The sequence below is a fragment of the Panthera tigris genome, chromosome A2 (genome assembly GCF_018350195.1).
Source record: "Panthera tigris isolate Pti1 chromosome A2, P.tigris_Pti1_mat1.1, whole genome shotgun sequence".
NCBI classification, from domain to species: domain Eukaryota; kingdom Metazoa; phylum Chordata; class Mammalia; order Carnivora; family Felidae; genus Panthera; species Panthera tigris.
This window is the reverse complement of record NC_056661.1, coordinates 161,905,815-161,933,788: the sequence shown is the minus strand read 5'-3', so window position 1 is coordinate 161,933,788 and position 27,974 is coordinate 161,905,815. Positions and strand designations below refer to the sequence as shown.

The following is a 27,974-nucleotide window of genomic DNA, read 5'->3' as shown; positions in this document are numbered from 1 at the left end:
ATTGGACTTTTCATAATGACAGAATTTATAAGCAGAAACTCAGTACTGATTTCTGCCCATTATTCCGTTTTTGTTGCTGACTTTATATTTTCTACATAGGATAAGTACTCTGCGATAATAATTTCTTCATCTTCCAGCGTCGAGTCAAGATAATCTTCTTCATGTTCTGGAATATCTTCCAATATTTCATTGACCGCTTCTGTCTCCATATCTTCATCTGTTGAGGCACTAGAGGCACCTGCAACAGAGGGGTGTGGGAACAGCTGAGGTGAGGGGGAGGAGGAGAAAAAGGAGAAAATGCCGCAGAAAGTTGCAAGGGACCCCCGGCGACTTCCACAAAGCCCGGCCGCGCCCTCCGGGCAGCCCAAGCGCAGACCAGGGCCTACGCCCAGTAGGCGCGTCAGTCCCCACGACAGCTCGTCACGCCCCTCCCCCGTCAGCTTCCGGTCAGCAGGCCTCTCTCAAGTCGGCATTCGAGACCTCAGACCTACCTGCGGAGTCGGAAGGGGACGTGGATGGTGTCGACGAACAGCCTTCCAGCGAGAGATGCACGTCAGGAGGAAGGCTTCCTCCGTTGTGGGCAAGGGTCTGAGCTGCCAGCTGGACGTTCCCCCTGAACACTCTCAAGGCAGCGTCGGCTGCTGCCGCGTCAAAGCCCATGTACACCAGCTGGGGGAGGACACAGGGAGGGGGCAGCCGGCGCTGACGGGCCTCGGCTGCGCACGGCCGACACCCGTCCAACACCCCTAGCCGGCCCCCGCCCCCGCCAGGACGGCCCTAGCGGGAACACGTGTTTAAACCCATGGCACGCGTACAGGCTGCCCTACTGTGCGCACTGCTCTTTAGCACCGGTGTGCACACGAGGCTGCCTGGAAGGGACCGAGGAAGACACGAGCCAAACGTGCCAGTGCCCAGCCACAGCGGGCTTGTGGGCCGGCAGGGAAGAGATAACCCTCGCCGCTTGGACCGTCAGTCAAGCAGTCACAACATACTAGGTGTACTACCAGGGGAGGGAAGATGTGGACAGAGTCGCCAGAGTGACGTCTCTTTAGGTCACAGGCAGAGAACCGGGCTGAAAGAAGCGTGCCTGGTGTGTAAAGTACTGTATGCACACACAAGGAGAAAAGCCCGAGAACTTCCAGTTGCTTCCTGACGTCCTGTTCTTGAAGGAAATGCCTCCTACTCCACTTCCACCCGCTGCAACTGCCGCGTGCTTGGCTGGCCGCCTGGGGTGGGCCCGAGTCACGCCTGGAGCCCCGTCCTGCCGCCAACCTTGTCACCCTAGGCAATCCCACGCAAGGCCGTGCAGGCGGAGGGACGCGGATCCATCCCGACTTACTTGGTCGATGTTTTCCTGGGAAGGACTTTCTCGATGGTTGTTGGTGTCGGGATCGGAATCGTTCAACCACCACATCTGGGGATTGCTGAGAAGAATCTACAAACACACAGGGACATGCTTCACTCATCACGAACACCTGCTCACTTAGACAAACCAAGCACCTGTTCTGTGCTAGGCAGACACGGCCAGGGGACGCACCAACACGCAAGTTCGCGGCACCAAGGGCGCCGCGGGGGGGCCAGGCAAAGGGTGCTGAGAAAGCAGAGAAAGGGGGCCCCGAACGCAGACGCGGGGCGGGGCGGGGATGCCGGTGTTCGAAAGCTTCCTGCCCCAGGTAACATCTGCAGGATGAGCGAGGTTAGCCAGACCAAAAGATCCCTTCTGAGGACCCAGGAAGGGACGGGAGCGCCCGGGTGGGAAGCTACCAAGGAAACCCCAGCTGCGTTAGGGCTCAGCCTCCGGGGCGACAGGCCACAAAAGGCTACACACGCCAGTGCTTCTCACGCGGTGCAGGGCCAACCAATGTAACTTCTCTTTGGGAAGTGTCACGAGCTAGATCTCACATGTCGTCGAGACGAGCATAAGAGTTCTTTTGACCCCTGATTTTCGTATCACACGGTGCTTACTCAACCCTAAAAAAACCCTGTTGGGAATTTTCCCTTTAAACACTTCCGTACTGGTGGCACGCATTGATGCACGACTTGGTGCAGTTCAAACCTGCCGTGGTGCCCCACCGGTCCTGCACGCGTTCAGAATTCCCCGCCTTTTATAGTTCTCCAATGTGAGAAGCCAAACTAGATACTCAAATTCATTTATATATATATACATACATATATATATACACACACACACACACACATATATACGTTTTTGTACATATATTTATATATATTTACATATATATTTATATATATAATATATAGGTAAACATTTACTTGTGGAAACCTCTGGGGAACGGACAGGAGGTCTTGAGAATAAAAGGCAAGGGCAGGGCAGGCTCCAGCAGGAACCCCTCGGCAGAGCGACAAGGGGACGCCCGCCCTTCCGGCCCCAGCCTCCGGCAAGCACAACCCCGGCAGCTCCCCGGGGCTCCTGCTCCCCTCAGGGTGCCCCACATCTGCTGGAGAGGCGCCCCCGGGGGCGTGATCCCCCACAACGCAGCTGCAGGCCCGCCCCCAACGTGCTGTGCTCGCACACGGCGGCCGCGCTCCGCTGTGTTCTGTCTCCCCAACACTCTGCGCTCCCTGAGGTCAGCGTGTACTGACTGCATCAAGAAACAACACGATATTCAAATAAAACGTTTTAATGAAAAGAAAACTATACTGCAACTTTCATCACCGTCCCCTTCCTGCGTCACTGCCAACCCCTGGTGCTGCAAACAGAAACCTCACGCAGAGTTCTGCCCCACGGACGCTGCCCAACAGTGGGCGGGCACCGAGGTGGGGTCTGTCCTTCTGGCCCCGTCACTGGGTCCGAGAATGAGAACGGACCCTGAGATCCATGCCAGGACTGGGGACAAAGGCCCTGGGAGGGGGGCTCCGTGTGCCGCGGGGGGACACCGGAGAGGAGGTCAGGGGAAGAAGGGGCCCCGCGGCCACACCAGGGGCACTCAGGGCAGGCCGAGAGGCCCCGGGGGATGCGCTACCTTCAGGGCTTCATCCAGGTTCCCGCTGGCCTGATGCAGGGCCTGCTTGGCCGCGTGAGTAGAGTAGCCCATTCCTTTCAAAGAGTTTATGTTCTCCAGCCGGCGTCTTTTCTTCTCTTTTTCCTCTTTCCTTATTTGGGCCAATTCCTTTAGGAAAACAGCAAAGTCACCGAGTTGGGGACTGGGATTCCGTAGGGAGACCTCTCGGTATGCTCTGTAGGATTCTTGGGGTCGACGGGCCAAGCAAGTAACAAAAGGGGAGTGAACCGCTCTCCGCATGTCTTACCCAAGCAAGAGCATGAGGGCTGCAAGGGCAGGGGGCACGCGCTGCCCCTGGGGCAGGGCCCGTGGGGATTGGAGACCTCCCTCCAGGCCCGGAAGACAGTGCCTCTTAGTCACTGCCATCCCGACCAGAACAGGCCACTCGGAACCAGGGAGCTCATTGCCGCCAGGCCAGAGAAGCGGATGGACCCTCTCTGGGGGGCTGGTACTTCCTGGCCCCTGATTAATCCCCGGGGATCTTGTTAAAATGGTGGACTCTGAACGGGGGTTGGGGGCAGTGTCCCAGGTGACCGCAAAGCTGCAGACCCTACCCACCCCACTCCAGGCAGCAGGGACTCAGATGCCTCCTAGGGCCTATTAGCCTATTTAAAACCTCCAGAATGGTCAATGTTAGGTGACAAAGGTCATCTAGTCCCACAGTTCTTGACCCCGGGTCTCGTAAGTGCCTGCTGTTGCCGTGAGAGTCTGAGAAGGGCTGTGGAGAGTTCTAGCCTCTTCTCTCCCATCCCAGCCCCACTGAAGAGAGTTCAGAATTTTTGAAAACAAATGTAATTTTTAAAAAACGGATTTTGCTGACAGAAAACAAAACAAGCTAAAACAACTCTGAAAAGCACTAGTTTAATCCGACCTCATCATTTTGCCAATGAGAAGACAGAAAATCTCTAAAGAAAGTTAAGTGGCCTGCGGACCAAGGTCACAGTTGACCGCAGAGCTGGGATGAGGGCTTCTGCACAATTCTGGACATGGCTAGTTCTCACCCGACACAGAGAGAACAGTGGAGAAGATGGCTCTTTCTCCTCTGTTAGGTCTGTTCCTACCTCCGTGGCTCACCCCAAGCACCAAGTGCCCCCCATCTTCTTGCACACGGGGGGGCCGCGGCCTCATCTCTTAGGAAGAAAGGAGTCCTCACGGCGCAGCCAGAAATTCCCGCAGAGTCAGCAGGAGGACTCACAGAACCGAGTGACTCCCCCAAACACCCCCGGGGACGAAGGCGTCCTTAGACTAAATTCCTGTTTCAAAGCGGACAAGGTGCCGGTAAGCACCTGCATCACCAGGGGCATCGCGGCGGGCCAGCCCCCTTCACCTGTGTTCAGCTGGAGCGAGTCCCCCACCCCAGCACTGCCCGCGGCGCCCCGCGCAGGCCGAGGCCGGGCCATCTCACCCCTGCTCCGAGCCCCACCTGATCAGGTGCCGGTGCCCCTTCCTCGCCCCCCGGCCCCCACGCCCCCAAGCTGCCCCCATCCTGCCGGCGCCACAGCCACGCAGGCCAGCAGAGCGATTCCGCGGCCCTCACGTTTCCACCTTTGTTCGCGCCTCCCCGCCGCCCAAGCTGCTGCCTTCACCCTGCCCATCACCACTCCCGATTTCGGCTTCTTCCACTCGTATTTCAAAGGGCTAAAAAACGTGCATGGTGTCGAACCCAGAGCAAGACGCAGCCAGCCGGGAGACACGGGGCTCACGTCACACAGACCTGAGACTGAGTTGGAGCCTCACGGAGTTCTGTTTAATTACAAATGTCTACACCAGCTCTTATTCGTATCGGTACACAAGAGGATACACAATCTTTTCTGACGTTTCTCTTTATACTAGAAACCGGAGACACAAAGCAGACCAACTGGAGGACAGTGGGCACTGCACTGTGTGCCGAGTACCCAGCCCAGCCTCCCACGCGGAGCGGGCTCGGGGGCGTCGGGGGAACGAGGACATCCGCCTCTCCCTGCCGCCCAGCCCTTCAGCACTGCGGCCACCTCAGCGTCTGCTGCTTTGGCCCGAAGGGGAACCAGCCTGTACTCAGGACGAGCCCCAGGGAGGCCCCAGGAAGGGCTGTGGGGGGGGGGGGGTTCTAGTGTCTTCCCTCCTCCACCCCCACAGTGACTGCTTAGAAGGCAGCCAGTCAGCGAGCAGCTCAGGGTTGCTCAGATGATTCTGAAGCTCAGACCGAGCTCCTGGGGTGAGGAGAGGACCCTGACTAGACAGTGGACAGACCCGGAAGCCAAGCTCTCCGCCCCAGGGGGAAGCCACTGGCCCAAGTAACCTGAGGGAGACTCATGCTGCCTCTGAGCAGCGAAGCAGGCCAGTAATTTCCTGCCCAGAGTTTAAGCCAGCTTGGATTGGGGTTTTTATTGCTCTCAACCCAAAGCACCCCGAACACGTCCACCGGGTCCAAGAGTGAACCGGGTCAATCGCTCTGCATACACCATCTTGCCCTTGATTTTCTCCAAGGGCTTAGGACTTGGTTAAGTAAATGCACTATGGTAGGACTCCACTGTTCTTTAACATTTATTTTTGCTACTTATAAAGTCAGGAAGTGGTCATTTTTGCCCCCTCACAGTATCTCTTGGCTTTTCAGAACCTTTGGTAAAAACTCATCAGAATGCTGCTGTCAGATGGGCGTGGAAAGTGCATGAGAAAACCAGAGTCTCAGTTCAGGTTTTACCACTGATTTGACCCACAACCCCAGAAACGTCAACTGCTGAGCCCCAGTTTTCCTCATCTGTAAAACTGATAATTATCTGCCCCAGCGGCCTCAGGCGATCACAGGCAGAACTGAGTGACATCATGACCCTGAGAATGTTTTTTATAAACTCTAAAGTATATACAAATGTAAGGAAAGATTATGAGAAATATTTTTCAGTGTCTCATTTTAAAATGCTGGCTTTCCAAATGCTAGTGAAATCTTACAATCAAAATTAACGTAACAAATGCAGTCTCAGCAATGCTTGCTTTTCTCCTAGTACTGAACTTATTTATGTATTCATCTACTTTTAAGCCTTATCCCCAATGTGGGGCTTGAACTCACGACCCTGAGATCAAGAGCTGCATACCCTACCGACTGGGCCACACAGGCGCCCTAGTACTGAATAAGACTGTGTGAAATGCAAAAACACACAAAACTTAGCTTTTCCAAGTCTCTGCCTTTACCCACTCACTGACTTCTACAGCAAGACCCAACGGACCATGATCAGGAGGGCAATCGGGCAGACTGGCAGACAGAAAGGTAGCTACCAGCTGGGGTCTTAAAAGGTGAAGCCAAAACAGCCCTTCAGACTGGCTGCTGTGTAACTGGCCCACGGATCCACTCCCGCTCCAGCACCAGGCAGGCCAGGGACCACACTGGGCTTTCCCGACCAAATACTCTTTTACTGAAAACGAGCATATTAGATATGGTAACATGCCCCCCAACTCCAAAATCTACTTAATTATTTTTGTTAATGTTTACTTTGAGAGAGAAAGACAGAGAGAGAGAGAGAGAGGGAGAAAGTGGATGATGGGCAGACAGCGGGGGAGACAGAGAATCCCGAGCAGGCTCTGCACTGACAGATGTGGGGCTCGAACCCACAGACCGTGAGATCATGAGCTGAGCCGAAGTCAAGAGTTGGATGCTTAACCCGCTGAGCCACCCGGGTGCCCCCGAAAGTCTACTTATTTATAATTGTTCCAAATTATTACAGTTTTGTCCCTTCGCCTTCATAATGTTAACTGCTCCTATGACTTGACTCACGTTGCCAGCTAAGAATGCCATCCCAAACTACAGCTACGGCTCCAAGGGAAAACAAAGCCCCCCTTTAAACTGGTTTCCGGAATCTACCATGGTAAGCAAAGAGAGAGAAAGAGAGCAAAGACCCGCGCAGACAGGCTACCTGGACAACGCGCTTATGAGCTACTGCCGCCGCAGCAGAAAATAAACTGAGGAAACCACGCTGCCTGAAGATGAATTCAATTAAACGACACAAGTTTCTCCTGTTTCTTCCCAGTCCGAAGTATAAAGAGCTCCTTGTTGTTAATAACTACCACGGAATAATCTCTTTCTCTTCCTTCCAATCCAAGAGCTATAGCGTTTTGGAAACAGGCTTGCTATTGCCTCAAGTTTCACACCTACGCAAAGGCGGAGCCCCAGTGTCGCCGCGACCACGTTAAGGTACCTCTCTGCGGTTGGTAATGTGGGCAGCCGCGTGGTCCACGTTCCCGTCACATGCCCTCAGGCCAAGCCGGGCCTCCTGGGCAGTAAATCCCAACTGCAACAAATTGTGAACTTTTGATGGATCAATATATAGCTCTTTGAAGAGTTGACGTGCCTGCAGACAAGGAAAAAATACACGAATCATTAACTATAACAACATTAAAGCTGAACACAAGGCTAAAGCCTGAAAGAAATTAGCTTGTACCCTATGTGATTGAGGGGTGTGTCAGATTTTAGATAAAAACTCTTCACCTCTACCTGTCATCAACTAGCTCGAGTAGAATACAGATCCCTACAGATCCCTACAGATCCCACGCTGTGCATGTGATGTATCATAAGGTAACAGAAGGCAACAGGCCTCTGGAGTATCATGGGAGGGGCCGGTATCCACCATCTCCCCCGTTTATGTAATCAAATCCCCTGAGCTGGAGCTGTGCACACGGCATTTCTCACCCCCTCCTGCAACTGGGTGTAGCCAGGGGGTTAAGTCCCGGCCAGGGGCACGTAGCAGGAGTGACAGCCCCAACTTCCGGCCCTTCCCGAGGCCGCCCTGGACTCTCTCTTGCCCCCTCTGCTGGCTGGAAGGGGACTGACAGGAGCATCCTTGGCTGCCGCACACAGGCCGGCGGAGCTGCTCTACTGACCCCGCCTGCTCACCTCTCCACTGCCAGATGGCAGACAGGCATGGAAACTTCTAGCCAATTACAGCCACTGTCTTGTTGAGGTTTCCTTATCACAGCATCTCACCTACACCCTAACGGACACAAGTATGTTTGTGGTATGTACGAGGCAGAGAACACGGGAGATACATGCATGTCCTTTACAAGTCACAAACTGCTGAGTTTATGAAATACTTAACTTTGGGGGATGAAAAAAAAAAAGGTAGGTGAAAACGGCTACCACTTCGGAGTATTCACTTTCTTACCTTGTTGAGATACTCACGAGCCTCTTCGCCGTTTCCACTGTGATAATTTCGGATACCTTGAAGCAAGTAAAGTCTTAAAAACAGCACCTTCTCTTTCCCACAGTTCCCCTAAAATTATTGGGGAAGAAAAAAGGATAAAATGGTCTTGTTTCTAATTACAGAGCTGTAACGTTCACCCTTGTGATCCCTTTCATCCCCACAGGGGCAAAACAGCGTAACGAAAACGTTTATTCCTCCTGGAGGGGAAGGAAGTACACAAAAACCCAAACCAGGGAGGTTTTATGCTGCCCTGAGATTTCCAAGCAGAATTCTGCTGACCTGTGGAAATCACCTTAGAAAAATCCTATTCAAATCACAGTTCTCGAGCTGTGACTCACTCGTGGGAACTGTTACCATTCAAAATGTCTATTTTGTTCCTGCATTTAAATCTTCCACGAGACTCTACTGAACACAGTCACCAAGCTCTCTCGGTCGGGGTGACCATCAGCGGGGGTTTTGTGGCTGGAAAACTGTGTTCCTCTGGCTACACGCTGAGCAGCCCACCTTGTAGAACATTTAACCACCCCACCGAAAAAGCGCATAAAACGAGCACCATGCACGCGACCATCAAATCGCCTTTTGGCGGCCATCTCCAACAGGAATATTTATTTAACGGGAATAGAGCTCAAGTTCTAGACATGGGCTCGATGATACATAAACAAAGTACAGTAACATACTTTTATGTGGACCAGCCTCTGATGGTTTTCTCCGTAACAATTTTTGAAGCACTTCTGAGCCAAGTTTAGTTTTTTTTCTGCGTCGTCAAGGCATTCCAGTTGTTCCAAGCGGAAGTAACACCACACTATGTCCAGCTGGAGCACCGCATAGTTATCTACCGTATCCAACAGCTCCCTGCAGCACTCACTGGGGGGGGGGGGGGGGGGCGGGGGGAAGCACACAAAGGGAGCATTAACAACCTTTTCTGAATTTCTGCAAGTCTTTTCCAGGTTTCGCTGTATTTCCAAAGACCGGCTGCTCTAAAGCGCAGACCCCTATGTTTGTGAAAGGAGCTGTATTTATAAGCTGAATCCTCCCAATGGGGAAAAAGCAGTTAGGGCTCAGGAATAACGGTCTAATACCATCTGCCCTGGGCATAAACACACGCACAGCCTTGCTGTGCCGGGAAAGACGTTCAGCAGAAAGTGGGAATTGGGGCCACCGTGTCAAAACCCGTCAGCAAACGTGAGGAGACCATGGTTTAAAGCAAAGGTTTCCAACCCTGACTCCAAATCAGAATCATTTGGAAGGGAGGAATTTTTTTCTTTTCTTTTTTTTTTTTTTGTTTGGTTAATACTGATGCTGAGACCCCATCTACATCAAGTTGTAATAGAAACGTCTGGAGATAGGGCCTGGATGCTGTATGTCGAGTATCTCCCTGGGTGATTCTAACATACAGCCAAAGCTAAGAACCAATGCTTTAAAGACACACCCCAAAAAAATCACTGCTTACTGGGAATGCCCCAACTGGTGAAAACAAGGTATTCATATGCAATCACAGGCAAGGTGGGAGGAAAAAGGATCCAGAAAATGCCAGGCTCTAAAAGCTTACGGATGTGGGGGCCCAGGTACAGGCTAAATGCTACTCTGTAGCTGTCGCAGCAGGGCTAAACCCAGGTCCAGAGAAAGGGAGAAAACAAGACAATGATATGTTGACAAAGATGGACATCAAGATTATTTATTTTAAATGTGATTTTTAGAAATTCATCATGCAAATCCAGACCTGAAATCTGAACCTCCTCGTCAACAAGGAAGGAAAATATTTGGAATCGTGTGTTACACCTAGACAAACTTGGGGGGCGCCTGGGTGGCTCAGTCGGTCAAGCGTCTGACTTGGGATCTCACAGTTTGGGAGTTCGAGCCCCACATCAGAATGCTTCGGATTCTATGTCTCCCTCTCTCTTTGCCCCTCCCGCTCACACTCTGTATCTCTCTCTCAAAAATAACATTAAAAACGTTTTTTTAAAAGAGAAAGGTCTTGGCTGTTTGTTTTCACGGGTATTCTATCAAAAAAATAAGACTGCTCTTGTATCAGACCGCAAAATCCACAAGCCCTCAAGCTTCCCACCTTGCCCATCAAAATCTGCCTGAAGAAAAAAAGAAAAACCCATGAAATGCGACGGCGGCATTTACGCTGTAAAGCAGGAGTCTCCTAAGTGGAATGTCAGGCCTCGGGGGTGCACCCGGGACAGTCTACACGCGTATGCAAGAGAAATATGCCAAAGCAGGCTTCTCTCCTCTTTGTGAAGGTTTTGTAACATACACACCGTATCTTACACACACGCACGCGCAGCTGCATGGCTGGGCATGGGCACTTTTTTTTTTGTTTTTAACTTTTTTTTTTAACATTTATTATTGAGAGACAGAGAGACACAGAGCGTGAGCAGGGGAGGGGCAGAGAGAGGGGGAGACATAGAATCTGAAGCAGGCTCCACACTCTGAGCCGTCAGCACACAGCCCGACGTGGGGCTTGAACTCGCGAGCCCTGAGATCATGACCTGGGCCCAAGCTGGAGGCTCAACCAACTGAGCCACCCAGGCGCCCCCTCTGGGCGGGGGCACTTTCTCAGAATGCCTGCTCAGCCTGAGAACTTGCCTTTGAGGGAAGAGGAAGGATCTTATGTTCAAGGTGATCTTACTTTCTAGACTCCCTCTGTCTCTGTGACAGAAGATTATCCTGCCATCCCTAAGAAAGCGGGGGACATTTTGTCACAGTTTTCAATATCTTGTATGTGTGCACAGGCTCATTCGTGTTTAATAAGCATGAAGGGCAAGGGCAGGAACTGCCTCATTTCAGGTAGGCATAGAAGCCTGTGTACGAGTTCAAGCCCGAACGCAGTACTGTGCAACATGAAAACAAACACCAGTCTCACAGCTGAGAAATACATTTCATTCTTTTAGTTTTAAAAACAACACTCTCTATTCATAGAGAGGCCTATAAGAGACCACAAAATCATTGCTTATATGTAGTAATTCTGAAACTCTTAGGCCTGTCATTGAACCTGATTGGATCCCTCAGAAAAAAAGAAAATTTTCAAAGCCTTGTATCAAATTGTACCATAGAATATATTTTTATTAATACCGCTTCAGCTTGTGGTTTTAGTGGCTTTCACAATCAGCAGTCAAAAAGTTCTCATGTTAAAAAACATTAATTGAAATACCTAAATGAGCAACGTTTATTTAAATAAAGCCTACTGAGCCTACCTTTAGAAAAATTAAATCCCATTTGGGCTGAAGTCAGTTACTTAACAGAAACTTATTCTATTTGCTTTATGAGTTCAAAATTTTTACGTAAAATAAAGATACTAGTTTCAAGAAACGTAAGCTAAGCCTATGTATCTCCGTTTTCTTTCAGGGAAGGTTGGCTAAGAAGTCTTTTTTATCACTGGCCTTAAGGAACCGGATTACCGTATGCCCTGGGGTAGTTTTTCCATAGTTCTTTTACTTAGGATTCATTATGGTCCTTTTATCTGGGGGTTTACGGGTTTTCATCAAACTGGGAAAATTTGGGGCCATTAGTCCCAGCTGCCTTTTTCAGGGCCTACAATTATCCACAAACAGGGTCATCTGAGGCTGCTTTATAACTTGTGGATGATGTGCCCCCCCCCTTTTTTTCTTTTTTTAGTCCTTTCAGCTTCCTGTTGGATCATTTCTGTTGCCTCACCTTTACGTGTACCCATCTTTTCTTCTGTGGGGTCCGATGTACACTTAATCCCACCCGATGCTTTCCACCTCAGACGTGGGGTTTTTCATCTCTGCAATTCCAATGTGGGTCTTCCAGGGGTCTATTTAACATGCTCCGTCCGTCCTTTACCTTCCTGAACATACGGAACGCAGTTCTAGTAACCGTTTCAATGTCCCCGCTTACTAATTCTGTCTTCCGAGTCTGTCTTCCAGTCCACTGACTGGCTCTTTCTCCTTAGTGTGGGGTTCTGTTTGCTTGCTTCTTTGCAGGACTGTTAGTCCTTAATTGGCAACTGGATGTTTCTGTATTGCTGGAAGTATTACTGAGCTTTGTCTGAGAGGCAGTTACTTGAAAACCACGTGATCCTTTTAAGTCTTGCTTTTAAGCTTGGTTAGGTGGGACCACAGCAGCCCTTGGAGAGAATTTTGGCCTACTGCTGAGGCAATACCCTTCTGAATTCTGTGCGACGGCCTGTGACCAAAAAGATTCCCACTGTGGCTGGCGGGAACGCAGATTATTCTCGGCCCTCCGAACTCTGAAGACTGTTCTCTGTTCCACTCGGGCAGGGTTTTCCCCTGCCTTGGGTAGTTTCCTCAAACGCGTGTGCTGATCGTTACTCAACAGAATACTCCAACGAGACCCGCTGAAGCTCTCTGACATCCTCCCTCAGGCAGAGGCAGCTCTCTCCTCTCACATCTTGGCCTCCTTGGATTCCTGGCTTCGACTCCGGTGGGACCAGGAGGCTGCATCTGGGTTTCTCCTCCCTGCACTGCAGTCTAGAGATGCTCTGGGCAGCCAGCTGAAACAATCACAGGGCTCCCCTAGTCTCTTCCTCCACCTTAGCGACCGCTGTCCTGTACTGCCCGGACACTCGAGTTTTCAGACACCTGGCCCAAATTTTCAGTTGTTTTGGGTGACAGGGTAAGTCCAGTCACTGTGACTCCATCATGGCCCAAAGCAGAACTCTCTCACTTGTAGTTTTAAACAGGGGAAGAAACTACTCGCGGTCATACTACCTACCATCCCTCCAGATGTAGAACAGAGAGCTGGGACGGGACTTTTGGCCACCGTGAAGGTGGGAAATCATCACGTGGGAAAGGAAACAACACACGCACATCCCTGACCTGTGTCAGCGCTCGTCTCCTTTACCAAGAGGAAGAACTCGCACCCAACGTATGCCAATAAGGTAGCCCGAATAAACAGAGCTTCGGGGAAAAAATGTCATTCTCTGCTGAGGCACTGACAATTATTCCTGGATTAGTATACCTACTGCTTACTGAACACGTTAACGTACTGTGAACTGGAGATACGGTTATTTTCATTCAGGGGTTCCTGGAGACCCGAAAACCATTTCAAGGATTTATATGGGATAAAAAGATGAAGAAAGGCTCATGCAGCCAAATCAAGGTCAACCACGTCTTGGTAACTGCTGAAGCTGGATTAAAAGTATATAGGAATTCACTATACTAATCTTTATGTGTACTTGAAATTTTCCTAACCAAAAGTTACAAACAATTATGGAAGGAAACGAGAAACCGTATCTGAGTTTGAGGGACCTAACTTACCGCCTGCACCGTGTCTAGTCGAAGAAAATGAAACCAGCGTAGAAGCAGAGACCAGCAGAGTAAGAAAACCCGAAAGGCACCAAGCCCTCGTTCTAGTTATTTTCAGATTCGCCTCCTTCTCCCAAATATTCGAAACAAATCCCCTTTCTTGCTTAAGTCAGTTTAAATTGGGATTTGTTCACTTAAAGCCCGAGGGTGCTAGTACGTTTGGCAAACCGTAAACATCTGTATTCATTTTCTTGACGTGTACGATACATCTTGGGGGAATTCGTCAAAATGGGGGGAAAATTACCCGAACGTTGTTAACTTCGGACCATTCTTAAATCTCAAGTCTAATTTTCAAATGTTTCTTCCTTCAGGATTATAGTGTCTCAGTGCCTTTTCCCATTAAGAGGAACTAGGAATCCTTGGGAAACGGCTGCTTCCTGGCCTGGGGCAGGGAATGGGCAGGAGGCGTCTGGAACACCAGAGACCAAGACCGCGGGGATCAGGTCAAAAACATGAAAGACAGCCAGGACCCACTTGCTGGCCAAAGACGGTCAATTTAAAGCACTGAGGTTTAGGGGCGCCTGGGTGGCTCAGTCGGTTGAGCATCCGACTTCGGCTCAGGTCATGATCTCGCGGTCCGCGGGTTCGAGCCCCGCGTCGGGCTCTGTGCTGACCGCTCAGAGCCTGGAGCCTGTTTCGGATTCTGTGTCTCCCTCTCTCTGCCCCTCCCCCGTTCATGCTTTGTCTCTCTCTGTCTCAAAAATAAATAAACGTTAAAAAAAATTTTTTAAATAAAAAAAAAAAATAAAAAAAATAAAGCACTGAGGTTTGAAATACATCGAATGTGCTAAAGTCCATGAGTTCACACTGATACTTTAAAAAAAAAAACAAACAAACAACCCAGTTCACTGCTGATGTCCCCTTTGGAGAATTCTAGGGAAGCCGCTCATTTATTCTGCAAACAAGAAAACAAGAGGGAAGAACCGAGCTTTTTATTCTTTCTGTACAAACTGTACCTGACTGTAACCCAATTAGCTGATGAGGAAAAATATTTCTTCCCAGGAAAATCCCGGCAATAAATGCAGCAGGTATCACTGTTTTGCAGCCCCTGATAAAACAACAGATTTGGGGAATGATCATCAACATCCACACCAAAACCACGAGGGGAAAAGCTGATGGGGCCTGCATGACGGATGGGGCAGGCTGCCGACGCATCACAAAACCCAGACCTATGTCCCGCATGCTTGCCGTAAGGACAGTAAGTGCGTATGTCTATAAAATTCTTCACAGGGAAGGCCTTCCTTAAAACCGGAAGACCTTCCTTAACTGGGAAATCTTCCTTAAAAGTGATATTCACCAAATACAAAAGCGCCTACCAGAAATATTTGTCAGCATCCAACAGACATGGCAAGGCTATTCCATATTCTTTTCTTTTCAGGAAAGCTCTGCCCTTCTCATGATATCCCATAGCTAACATAAGGGCCTAGAAAAAAATACGGATTTAAAAAAAACATCACTTTAAACTATAATAAAACAAATTCTATTAAAAGCACATTAAGTCTAAAGAAATCAAATAAAGATTAAAAAAAACAATGACAACAAGATCACAACTGAATCTAAAAGCCGAAATCAAGAAAAATATAATCAATGCTTTCATTTCATCAAAATGCTGAGATCAAGCACTCAATTCAATGTGACTGATACGGTCACAGCCAGCACCTGCCCCCTTTGTTTCCAGCAGTTTATTTTAGTACCTGGTGACTTAGATGGGTTTCTGGTAGTCTCGAAGACTGAACACATAAAGAAGTAACCAGAGATGCTTGTTTGTATCCTTTTTAGAAAACATATTCATTTCACTTTCTAGTCTTGACGAAGCTTTTTCTGAACTGTCAACTCTAATATTTCTAAAAAAAGTTTTATTTTTTATTATTTTTTTACATATTTATTTATTTGGGGGAGAGCACAAGCAGGGGAGGGGCGGAGAGAGGGGGATGGAGGATCTGAATGAAGTAGGTAGGCTCTGAGCTGACAGGCTGACAGCAGAGAGCCCCCATGTGGGGCTCGAACTCCCGAATCGTGAGATTGAGACCTAAACTGAAGTCAGATGCTCAGCTGACTGAGACACCCAGGTGCCCCTCTAAAACAATTTTTAAAAGGCAATCCAGGGGCGCCTGCCTGGTTTGGTCAGTAGAGCATGTGACTCTTGGTCTTGGAGTCATGAGTTCCTACCCCATGCTGGGCGTAGAGCTTACTTTAAAAAAAAAAAAAAAAAAAAAAGTAATGCAGAAAATGCTTTAAGTTCATTGATATTTAGATTTGAGTTTACAATTCAGTCTTGTAAATGTTTTCGGAAAAGATCTGGATATCGTCATTTAACGTAAGAGAGCTGTGGTGAATAATCACCAACATTTAAAAACAAACACCGATCAATCCACCGATGGCTACAAAGTCCTCTTCTTAAAACGTGACTTTAATCCTTCACTTTCAAGGGAGTAATTCATATCGTGAGACCTACACAAACTTGTCTTTTAAAGACGGAAAAATTAGGGGGCGCCTGGGTGGCTCAGTCGGCTAAGCTCCAACTTCGGCCCAGGCCACGATCTCACGGTTGGTGACACACAGCCCCGCATCGGCCTGTGAGCTGACAGATCCCGTCTCCCTCTCAGTCTTCCTCTCTCTCTCTGTCCCTCCCTTGCTTGTGCTTCCTCTCAAACATAAATAAGCATTAAAAAAAAAATAAGGACAAAAATTAAAATGGACTTGGCCCACCGTCATTCTAGCCCTTCTTTCTAAGAAGGTCCTGGACTCTAGCTCTCTCATCTCGGGGTCGCAGCTGTAGAACGCTGCCATAAAAGACCAGCTTGGGCATGTTCCAGGGGACAACCACCTCCTGCCTATTCCAAGCTAGCGAACACGGAAAGGGGGACTGGGGGACTGGGGTGAGATGGCAGAATCGCCTGTCAGACTCTTCCCAAGTTACAGAGCCCCCACCCCAGCCCCCCACTCTGATCCGTCCCTTGGGGGACATGGCCCTCTAGTGAAAACACCACATCGAAACTACCACTGCCCCGGGAAGCCACTTATGCTGAAGGCAGTGCGTCACATTACTCGGGAATGTCCCAAGTCACCGCCGCGGGACAGTGCGATCACGCTGTCCCGTTCCACTGCACTGAAAATCACAGGGTGAGTCCGCTGTACCCAGGTGCTCACCATATGGTGACATCCCGTTTATAAGCTCAACCAGAAGGCTATTTCTAATCCTTTCTAATAGTCCAAGATAAAAGAACTAGCAAACCACTTCTGTTCTGGACAGCCAATCGAAGCGCGAGCCACAAATGTCTATAGTCCTTACTTTTCTTTCTGAAGGGGGGATTCTGATGGATCTGCCCGTCTGGTTAGCTATGTCTAAGTACGGCGTGGTTTCTGGATCCACCACCATCTCAGCTGCAACAAAGCCAAAAGGAACCCCGTTAGTTCGACGCTAAAAAGCAGTGATGGGGACACTGAACTACTAGACCGTGGGGCACAAGAGCCCATAAGAATGGTGAGCCTCCCCCCCAGGTCTGATCCGCCACCGCCTGTAAGACCCTGAGTGAAATAGAGCCCAGAGTGCCGTGTACCTCTCTCCGCCAAGATCTCCAGGCCTCTCTTGGTCCTCTGGATTCTTTTTTCTTTTAGTTCGGCTTCATTTTGCTCTTCTTCTTCAACCTGGAAGTTTTTCCTCACATCCTCTTCAGACTGTTTCAGTTCAAGCACCATTGCTTTCACGTTGTGCGTCACTCCTTGTTCTTCAAGAGTTTTCCCTGCACAAATCGGAAATGCTCGTTACGAAAAGAGCCGCTGGAGCTGGAAAGCGGTCCGTTCTCCGTGTCCCTACGTGAGCTCTTAAACCTGCCGGAGTACTTGCGAGCCACTGCGCAACGGACTCGTTGACAGCACGTGTAATTCAGCTGCTGCTAGGCAGGGGGTAAAAGCAACCGGTGAAGTTTCCTCCCCTGTAGCTGGACGAACCACAAACCGGGTTCGCAGCAACGGGCGAGAAGCCCCGGTGCAGTGGGGCACCGCGGGAGATCTATGGTGGCGGTTAAAAGCAAACCTCCTGGGTTCTATCCCTTTATAGCTCTGTGACCCTGAGTAAAGTGCGTATTTCCTAGGACCCAGGTTCTGCACACATAAAATGGAAATAAAGCTACTGGCAGAGGGACGTCTGGGTGGCTCAGTCGGTTAAGCGTCCGACTCTGGGTTTCAGCTCAGGTCATGATCTCGCGAGTTCGAGCCCCACATCGGGCTCCACACTGGCAGCGCAGGGCCTGCTTGGGATTCTCGGTCTCCCTCCCCTGTTTGCGCGCTCTCTGTCTCTGTCTGTCTGTCTCTCTCAAAATAAATAAACAAACGTGGAAAAAAAAGTGGCAGAAATCAATGAACCAGAATAAAAGAGCTTATTAAACTAATCAAAACCTGGTTCCATGAAAAAGTAATCAAATACACAAACCTAACAAAAACTAAGTCAAAGATGCAAATGGACCACCATCAAAATGAAGAATAAACACACATACATACAGATTTTAAAAGAATGAAATATTATGAACTATAAACATACAAATTGGAATATTTTTCTGGAAAACTCCAGTTGGATTTTTTTCTTGAGAAACTCGGCAACCATTCTAATGTAGAAAAATAAAGATACACCGATGGCCAAGTCACCTTAATAAAAAAGAGCCAAGGGGCACCTGGGTTGGCTCAGTCCAACTTCAGCTCAGGTCATGATCTCACAGTTCACGGGTTCGAGCCCCACATCAGGCTCTCTGTCAGCACAGAGCCCGCTTTGGATCCTCTGTCCCCCCCCCGCTCTGCCCCTCCCTGCTGGTTCTCTTTCTCTCTCCCCAAATAAACTTAAAAAAAAAAAAAAAAAAAAAAAAAAAAAAAAAAAAAAAAAAAGAGCCAAGAAGGGGACTCCTTTTACCAGATTTTAAAACTACAACAAAACCACGGTAATAGAACCCTATGGGTGAAGGTGGTCAAAAGGTAGAAACTTCAGTTACAAAGTAAGTCCGTCCTGGGCTGTTTGATGTGCAGCCTGGTGACTACAATGAACAATACTGTGTTTTATATTTCAATGTGGCTAAGAGAATAAAAGTTCTTCTCACAAGAAAAAAAAAATTAATTACGTGAGACGACAGATCATCGTGCTCGTTCCACAATATATACAAACATCAAATCATTACTCTGTACCCCTGGAACTCATATAATGTTACATGTCAATTACACCCCAACAGAAAACCCTCTATGGTTCTGGCCCAGGAATAAACCTATAGGTCAAAGGAAAGAACAGGAAGTGCAGAAACAGAGCTCTGACAAAGGGGGCACCGAAGGGCAGTGTGGCAACAGCAAGGTAAGTTCGATCTTTAGCCTTTAAATATAAACGGGGCCTCCGGACAGATTACAGACCTCACGCAGATTAAACTAATACAAGAAAATGTAGAAAACTGTGTGGCCCTGGGGTGGGGATGGGGAAGTAACTATTAAAACACAAATGATAAGGTGGAAATTGATGGATTTGATAACGACAAAATCAAGGATTTCCAACCCATGAAGAATACCACAAACAGCACTGTCAGAGAGATGACAGTGAAAAGCTGTCTATGACACCTGCAAGAGACAACGGGAAATGGGTCGCGGAGACGCTGGAAAGGAAGCCTAGGGCTGTGTGCAGGCTGTGTTCCATCAAGCGAGGATGTGAACCTGACTCTCTAAGCCAGAAGAACCTACTGGGAGCAGACTGCAGTGCCCGCCCAAACTGCTGCAACAGCGAACTGGTCGCCCGAGTCTCTTCGTGCCTCCTTCAAGTCCAACTCCCTAGGGCAGCCAAAGGGATCTTTGAAACCCAAATTCGTCGCGCCGCACTCGCCACCCCCCTCTGCCCCGCCCCAGCATCCATGGCTTCCTGCTTCTGTTAGGAAGAACATTCTAACACTGCACAAGTTCACAGGGCCCGGGGTTTCTCACAGCGGCACTACTGACATCGTGGGCCAAGTGAGTCTGTCGTGGGAGCTGTTCTGTGCCTGATCTGATGTTCAGCAGTGTCCCTGGCCTCTACTCCCTATGTGACAGGAGCACAAGCCCCCACCCGCACCGCACGACCAAGTCACGACAACCAAAATCGTCTCCAGACAGTGCCAAATGTCCTCTGGGTGGCAAAATCGCCCGGCTTGAGAACCACTGCCACCACCTTTTCGCTGTGGCCTCTGCATCTCCATTCCTTAACACTTCCTCAGACCTGTGATGAGTGTCTTTCTTCCCGCCAGGACAGAACAGATAGTAAATGCTGATTAGAAAACTTGCTTTCTGCTCTACGTGCTTATTTTAGCGAACACTACAACGATCGGTTTTAGACTATGTGTGCAAGAAAGCCGCTAGAAATTTGTGAACAGAAAAAGAGGGAGAAAAAAGATGCAGCGTCATTACATGAACCCGATTTAAAATTCTGCACTTTGCCATGACATACCTAGTTGAAGCTGTTTCTTGTTGATGACAATTTTGATGTAATTTTCTTGAAATCCGAAGGTTTCAGCTATTCTGCAAAATAAACCGGTACCCGCTGCAGGCCATCAATTTGTCATGAGCCGTTAAACAGAGTTTAATCGTGACAGCTATTTCATACATTCCACTCAGAAACTCTGGTATTTCGATTTACTGACTCACAAACACCACTTCGTGGTTCCTAGGTGGTTATTTGAGACTGTGTAAGAGGCCATGTCCTTTTTAAAACTATCTCTTTCCTCATGATGTGGAGACCACTTGGGCGGGACATCCATTTGAAGAGGAGGGCCCTGGCTGCATGTCAGGAGCAAATTCATTCTCTACACCTTCTGCGGACTCCCTGGAGGAGCCCGCAATAGAGGGGTGCTCCCAGCAATCTTCTGCGCATGTGTGCTGAACGAATGATGCTTCCTGAATCCATCCCTAACGGCCCTGATGTAGACCAGAGGAAATGAGAAAAATCAGCTTCATAAACAAGGACTGGCTAGCCCTGGAGGTAGTGAAGACACTTACCATTTAAAAATCGAGAAGTGGATGACCTGACCAACCGGGCCTCAAAAGGTAAATTTCACTGGCCTGTGACGGGTATTTTTGCTTTTTACAGATGGGCCGACAGCCTGAAATCGGCTAGAACACCTTGCTGAATGTCACAGCAAGTTATCAGTGCGCGAAGAAATAAAAGTCAAAGCTAGTGATCTGGTGAACATCAGGTTATTTATATCACTCGTTCGCTGATTAGGACACGTTGGCCAGTTCCCACGGACCTCAAGTTCCACCAGGAAATGAAGGCGAGTGGTGCCAGTCTTGAGTTCTTGCTTTGCCCTTAACTGGCAGTGTGAGCCTGATCAAGTTCTGCGGCCTCGAGGCCTGTTTCCCTTCCACTAAGCGAGCGTAAATAACACCTGCCCTGTCTCTCTGACGGGACTGTCACAAAGGATCAGTCGAGCTAATGTAAAAGGGCCGAGAGCAGCCAGGGCGCTGGGCAAACAGATACTTACTTTGACCTCAGTTCTCTGCCACTGATGTGCAATCGGGTCTCCAACAGGTTTTTCCTATCCTGTTTTAAAAAAGGCAAATCAAAGAAAATGTACTTCAATGTGACACTTTTTGGTGCTATTACTCTGTCCATAAAATCAGGAAGGCTGGTATCAGACGATGTTAAGCCCTGAAATGACACGTGCCTAGCGAAGAAGCTACTGAACATGCTGACCCTGTGACCTAGATGCCCTCAAGGGGGTGGCAGTGTGCGGGAAGTTAGATGTTCAGAGGGGTTTGTGATGCGTCTTTATTCAAGGGAGCTGGCCTAGGCGACACAAGGACCCAGCCCAGCACCTCCAGCACTGCAGCCACCCTCAGTGAACAAGACACGGTGCCCACTGAGCAGGGAGTGGCAAGACATGATCTCGGAACCTCTTCGTTCTCCACTGGCTGGGCTTATGAGGAAAAACTGCGATCAGCAGGAAAGCCTACGAGACCATGCACATCTGCTCAGGTTGTACACTCAGCTTTCTGACCGGTGAGCTGGTTTCCCCGGTGCTTGATTCTAGCAAAGAGGAGCCCTGTATGTGTGTGTATATATATGTGGACATAGATATAGATATATGTGAACTCATGAACGGGCATCCTGAGGTAGTTACATATGTCATTTTCTTTTTCTCATAAAGCTCTTCGTTTTTCCTAGAAATGTGTTAAAGCTTTAATGAGATAATTTACATTTCATAAAGCTCACCTGTTTAAAAGAGAAGTGAGGGGTTTCCAGTATGCTTGTGAAGTTACACAACCATTACTGTAACCAAATGTCAGAACGTTTTCATCATCCCCTCCAAAAAATACCATAATTCACACCCCCAATCCCTCCCTTTATCCCCCAAGCCCCAGGCAACCACTGATCTAGTCCCTGTCTCTATGGATTCACTCGTTCTAGACGTTTCATATGAACGGAACTGTACAATGTGTGGCCTCTGTGTCTGGCTTCTATCATGTTGCTAAGGTTCAGCCGTGTCACAGACGTGTCAGGACCTCATCGTCTTCACGGCTGAGTAACATTCCACCGTGTGGCAACCTTCCCTCGTGGATCGTTCACCCACTGACGGACATGTGGGCTGTTTCCACCCGGGAGCCAGAGAGGGTTCTTCCGTGAACACAGCTGCTACAAACATTCACGTACAAGTTTCCGCACAGACACGGTTTTCTGGAGTAAAACTGCTGGGCCCTATGGTAGATCTGACGCTTACATATTTTCAGATCTTCTGAAAATGATTAACACTGATCAGTCCTCAGAGGCCAGCAACCTTTGGGTACCCTGCCTCAAGAACCTTTCTGGACTTGCACTACTGAAGACGTGGCCCTGACATGCGGTGGCCCCGCCCGCATCACTGTGGCCCTGCTGGAGCACTCAGTGCATCACACTCTAACCTCCACCAGCACAGAGAAAAGGGAGAATTCCCGACTGACGTGTCCAACTGCACACAGCTTGGCAAAAAACCTGAAGTATTCCTTTGATTCCCCATTATTTCTAAATTGTTTGTCCGAACTGCAGAAAAGGTAAGCCATGTGATGCATAGCCTTGTGACGTTTTGAAGGTCCGTGAGGGACAAACCCACCCTGTAAAAATGTTCCAGTTTGAAAAACCTACAAAATTAACTTGGAAGTTGATAAATATTCAACATGTTAAGTAACCGAAAAGAATTTTAACTGTGGATTGTAGCTTTAAAAAAAAAAAAAAAAAAAAATCACAGGGTGCTGGGTGACTCAGTCAGTTAAGCATCTGACTCTTGATTTCAGCTCAGGTCATGATCTCACGGTTCGTGAGTTCGAGCCCCTCATCGGGCTCTGTGCTGGCAGTGTGGAGCCTGCTTGGGATTCTCTCCGCCCCCCCCCCCCCCCCCCCGCTCCTCCCCTGCTCACTCTCTCTCAAAATAAATAAATACACTTTTTTTTTTTTAAATCACAATTTATCACTAAGTTAACAAAGCATTGGTACCTATGTACTCATTGAGGGAAATTACTCACTTTTCTTAGTCGGGGAGGTAAAAATATCTCAATTGTCGCAATTCCTGTTGTTTTATAATTTTCATTTCCCGTGCCACGCTCAATTGCTTTGCAACGTATTTCTTCTATTATCTTTTCCACTTCATTTTCACAGCAATCTAGCTTGTCAGAGTACTTCTTGGCAAGGTCCTGTGAAGCCAAATCAGAACACAGGTCAATGTAGCACCGACTGCAGAAAAGGGGCGTGATACAGGACAGCGTGTGAAGGGCTCTGATGAGTGGTGGTCAGCCCATCAGAGAGAAACCCAGACGGGCTTGACATCTTGAGAGGGAGAGAGGCTAGGAAGGATCCAGGTAAAAATAAAGCGAAATAGAAACAAAGGATGGATAGGGCGCCTGGGTGGCTCAGTCGATTAAGCTTCTGATTTCGGCTCAGGTCATGATCTCGGGTTAGTGAGTTCGAGCCCTGCATCCGCCTCTGTGCTGACAGCTCAGAGCCTGCAGTCTGCTTCGGATTCTGTATCTCCCTCTCTCTCTGCCTCTCCCCCACTCACTCTCTCTCAAAAATGAATAAACGTTAAAATAACAGTTAAAAAACAAAAACAAAAAACAAAGGATAGGAAAACGGGACCGAATAGAAGAAGTGTCAATTATAATGGGGATTATCCTGGGCTAAAGGAAAGGTGGGCCGTGACCTACGTGGACTGTGATACGTTATAAGTTACTTTAAGGAACGGTGAAGTGGTCAGCTCCACTGGAGGGGATAGAAAGAAAAAACAAAAAAATAAAGAAAACATTCCCATTTTTCCAACTTGTGAGAACAAGTCAGGTGAAACTTAAATAACTATCTTACCAGAAAATTCTGAATCACTGTACTGGTTGTAAAACCATAATTTGCTAGAATGACTCAACAGAACTCAGAAGAACGCTGTACTCCCAACGATAGTTGATTGTAAAGGATACAAACGAGTGTTTAGGTGAAGAGGTACAGAAGGCAGAGCGTTGAAGGGTCCTGAGCGCAGGCGCCTCTAACCCTGAGGCGGTGGGGCATGCCGCCCGCACAGCACTCGGATAGGTCTGCCAATCTGGAAGCTTTCAAGGGAGTTCCCTTCTGAAGGCATGACTGATTACGTCATTGGCCTTTGGTAATTAACTCAATCTCCAGCCTTCTCCCCTCTCCGAGGTTGGAAAGGGGAATGGAAGTCTAAGCTTCTAATCCAAGCTTGGTCTTTTTGGCCAGCAGCCCCATCCTGAAGGTATTACCAACAGTTGCCTCATTGGAACAAACGATGCTCCTATCACCTTTATCACTGGGGACATTCCAAGGGTTTTAGGAACTCTGCGTCACGTCCTGGGGGCAAAGACCAAATAGCTTTCTTATTCTGCCATACCTAGCTTCTGAGCCAAGAGACGGTAACAAGCAAATTCAGAAAAAAGGTCAGAAAACGGGCTGCAGAAAACACAAAGTGGGGCCTGTCAGGAACAGGAAAAATAGGAAAACTCTTCTCTCCCAAGCGCATCCTTGCGTCACCACACGGGGCAATATGATGCCCTTGTGACAGTCCTCAGTCCCTGATAAACATTCCATTATTTGTCTCAGGGTACTCAGACTAAGAAAGCAGAAAAGGACACGCTATATTCCAACATGACAGAGTTCTATCAGAAATGATTAATGAAGGCGCCTGGGTGGCTCAGTTGGATAAGTGTCCGTCTGTTGGTTTCGGCTCAGGTCACGATCTCGTGGCTTCATGGGTTCGAGCCCCGCACTGGGTTCTGCACCGGCAGCACGCAGCCTGCTTGGGATTCTCTCGCGCGCTGGCTCTCTGCCCCTCCCCTAAAACAATGCCATTTCTGACGTTGCCAAAGAAAGCTGAGACGTAATTCTTAGAAAAATGTCTTTTGAACAAACGAACAGATAGCCATAGTATAAAAATAGCTGGCGGAAGGGAGCAACTATTTTATAGTGAACCACGCTAGCAAGGAGAACTGAGAACCAACCCAGCCGCTCCCCCTGGCCACACAATAGAGGCATCAGTACTGCCTCACCAGCAGGTCAAAATTAGTTCCCCAATTACCACTGTTACATAACACTGAAGGTATTAAAAATAGTATGTGCCTCGCAAATTAGAGAACACTCTCCTATGAATAAAACCTTATTAAACAAAAAGAAGCTTGTCAACTCCTAGTGAAAAGTGGGTACCTGCTTATCCCTAATGCTTTTGGTTAGGCCAAAAGTTACATGGTTACACCCGGCAATTTCCGGTGACTCCAGAACCTTATTCACCAAGGAGACTTACAACACGGCTATTTATTTAGGTCTTAAAAGAAAATACCTTCAATGCCAAGCCAACTTCTTTATTTTCATCTGTATACGGAGGTTTCCAAAGTTGAATTCGGTCTTCCCTTAAAAACTGGGTCAGTTTTGCTTGGAGATATTTCTTTTGCGCCATTCTTGAAAGCAAAACAGTATATGAAGGATACTCCACACTGTATTTCAAGGCATTTTATAACTCACCTGTGTGGTAAGAAGAGCTCCCCTCCATTCCTTCCCCTCCTGTTTAATCTACATTACTTTTAGACTAGGTTTTAACTAGCTCCAGATTTCTCTTAGGTATTTTATACATACACTAAAATATACAGTTGCATGTTACTGTTACATAAAGTATGTATTTCCAAGTTGCTAATATGTAGCAAGGCTTATACTACTTTTCTATTTCTTAATCTCTTATTCTCTGATCTGAAAGATAAAATGAGGGGAAGGTGAATCCCTAAAGCTGTTAACTTTCATAAACAACTCAACAGAGAGTTTATACATTCTCTTGTACTTGTATTTTGCTGAGTTTAACACAAAGACCAACCACCTTGGAAGGGTAAACATAAAAGCCAGCTTGAACTGTGAACTAGCAACATTCCCGATAACTGAATTTTTTAAATACAAAAGTTTCACTAGAAAAACTGTATATATTTTGTGATAAGCACACCACAACCCATCTATGTGCACTGTTCAAATCGAACGCTGGTTGGATCATCATTTTACAGCCGAAAACACCCAGGCCCCAGGTTTGTACAATGACTTGACCAAGGTCACAAAGTTAGGTCTGCCTACGACACTGGCCTTTGCATTCTGGCACGCAATCCTTCACTGCTTATCTGTCTCGTGTATGTAACTAGTGTCCCCCAAAGAAACACCTGCCAGCGATGGAGAGGTCCACTCATCTCTCATGAGCACAGCAATTTGAAGGGATGGCTAAGGCTGCTGGAAATGTCAACTGACCAAATTAGACAAGGAGTAAGAAAAGGAAAAAGATAATTAACGTCTGAATGATGAAGACAAGGTCCACAGAGTAAAAAAATACATATATAAGGGTTAATATAATCTTGATAAGTAACTTTCTTTTTTTATGAAAGGCCTGTATTCCACACCCCCCGAAACCCAATTCACCTAATTTTAAATCAAGTCTGTTCACTTAAGTGTATTCCATAAATACATATCTTAAAGTTCAAATCTATTTTATATCAGCGTGGGGGGAAGAAAGAGGTCATCAGGATACGGAGGAGGAAAGGGAGTAAGGAATAAACACATCAAGGAGGGGCTTGTGCATCCAGGTGACCCACAGGAGAAACCCAGATTTTTAAGCATTTAAGGAACCACTTCTCACACGGAAAAGCATGCGTACTTATGAGCATTAGCTTTTCAAGCATAAATAACTCACACAACCACTGTATCTAGTTCCCTACTCAAATCTTCAGGAATTCTGAATAAAATATCAACAGGTGGGGGGGGGGAGTGATCATTTCATGGGCTGCTTACTGAGGGAGGCAAGCTATTTGTAAGGCCAGGTGCACAGCCCTCCGTGGCCCATCCTAGCCACTGCCTGATTAAAGGCCCAAAGGGTTTCACAAATATAGTGCGTGTCCCACAATCTGCCCACTGAGCAAATCAACAGATGGCGGTCTGTAGGCACAAGACTTAATGTTTACAAAAGAATAGTCTGCTGTTTTAAAATGTACAAAAATTTCAGTTATAGACAACAGAATCAAAGAGGATACGTACTTCACATCAAATCGTTTAAGAAACCAGTTTTCAGTTTTAGCTGGAGAACTGAAAGTTTCACGCGTGCGGTACAGCGTTTCACATTACAGCCAAAAAAGCAGTGATGTATTTCAAGTACTTCTCAAGAAAACGGGGGAGGGAAGCCCAGAAATTCATTATCACTGCTTCAAACTGAAAGTGAAACGTTTTAAACCACGCCTTTAAAATTTTCACTTTCACTTTAGTAACGATCAATCTATGCTACCTTTCCCCAGAGCTTTTCAAATACACATATGTACACGTATATTCAAAATACACTACATTTGCTCTTAGATGGAATAATAAAAGATTCTTGTCTTAAAAATTAAGAGTAAGGGAAGGAGATGAGAAACGCAGAACCAGGTCGTCAGAGAAATGAAGAATCAACCATGTTTTCTCATTAAATAGCAAAGAAAACCTAGCTGTGACTGCAAACACAACCCAAACGGCTTATTTGGAGTAACAGTGTTGTCTCAGCTTTTTGTCTGGCTAATTAGATACATTTCTTTCTCTGCCCCCCGCCCCCAACAATACTCCACATATTTTTAAACACCCCCCCCCACCCCGGCCCAGCCCAGCGCAGACCCAGGGCCGCTCGAACCGTCGGGTCCCGAAGCCACGGCCGGCCTCCGCGCAGGGCGCCTTCCGCCCGCCGCTGTGGCCGCGCCCCCGCCGGCCTGGGGATGCGTCGGGGTGGTGCCGGGAGCGGGGGCCGCCCGACAGCGCCGCTGAGACCCGGGTCGGGGACCGGACGCTCGACCGCCGCCGCCGCCTCACCTGCGCCACCACCGCGCCCGCCGCGACCCGCCGAGTGCCCGGATGCGGCGGCGGCTGCCGTTTGTTTTCATTCCGGGTGAGGCTGGCCCCGCCCCCGCCGCTGCGGCCTCCGCGCCACCCTCTCGAGGCCCGGAAGGAGGGTTGTGGGCGGGGTTAGCGGACGGGTCCG

The 27,974-nt window shown here is 48.3% G+C and overlaps 1 protein-coding gene across 1 annotated transcript; it reads right to left on the bottom strand.

Annotated features, from left to right (window-relative positions):
* Window position 1: 1 nt before the first annotated feature.
* On the bottom strand, window positions 2–27,909 carry NUB1 (negative regulator of ubiquitin like proteins 1). The gene is made up of 15 exons (XM_042975641.1): window positions 27,806–27,909; window positions 25,290–25,407; window positions 22,978–23,145; window positions 20,964–21,022; window positions 19,931–20,001; window positions 17,046–17,228; window positions 16,778–16,869; window positions 14,802–14,908; window positions 8,869–9,055; window positions 8,153–8,260; window positions 7,190–7,342; window positions 2,985–3,131; window positions 1,340–1,435; window positions 492–669; window positions 2–238 (listed from the first exon to the last, which is right to left on the bottom strand). The coding sequence occupies exons 1-15, from the start codon at window positions 27,874–27,876 to the stop codon at window positions 60–62; spliced, it is 1,917 nt and encodes a 638-aa protein (XP_042831575.1). The 5' UTR covers window positions 27,877–27,909; the 3' UTR covers window positions 2–59.
* Window positions 27,910–27,974: the final 65 nt, after the last annotated feature.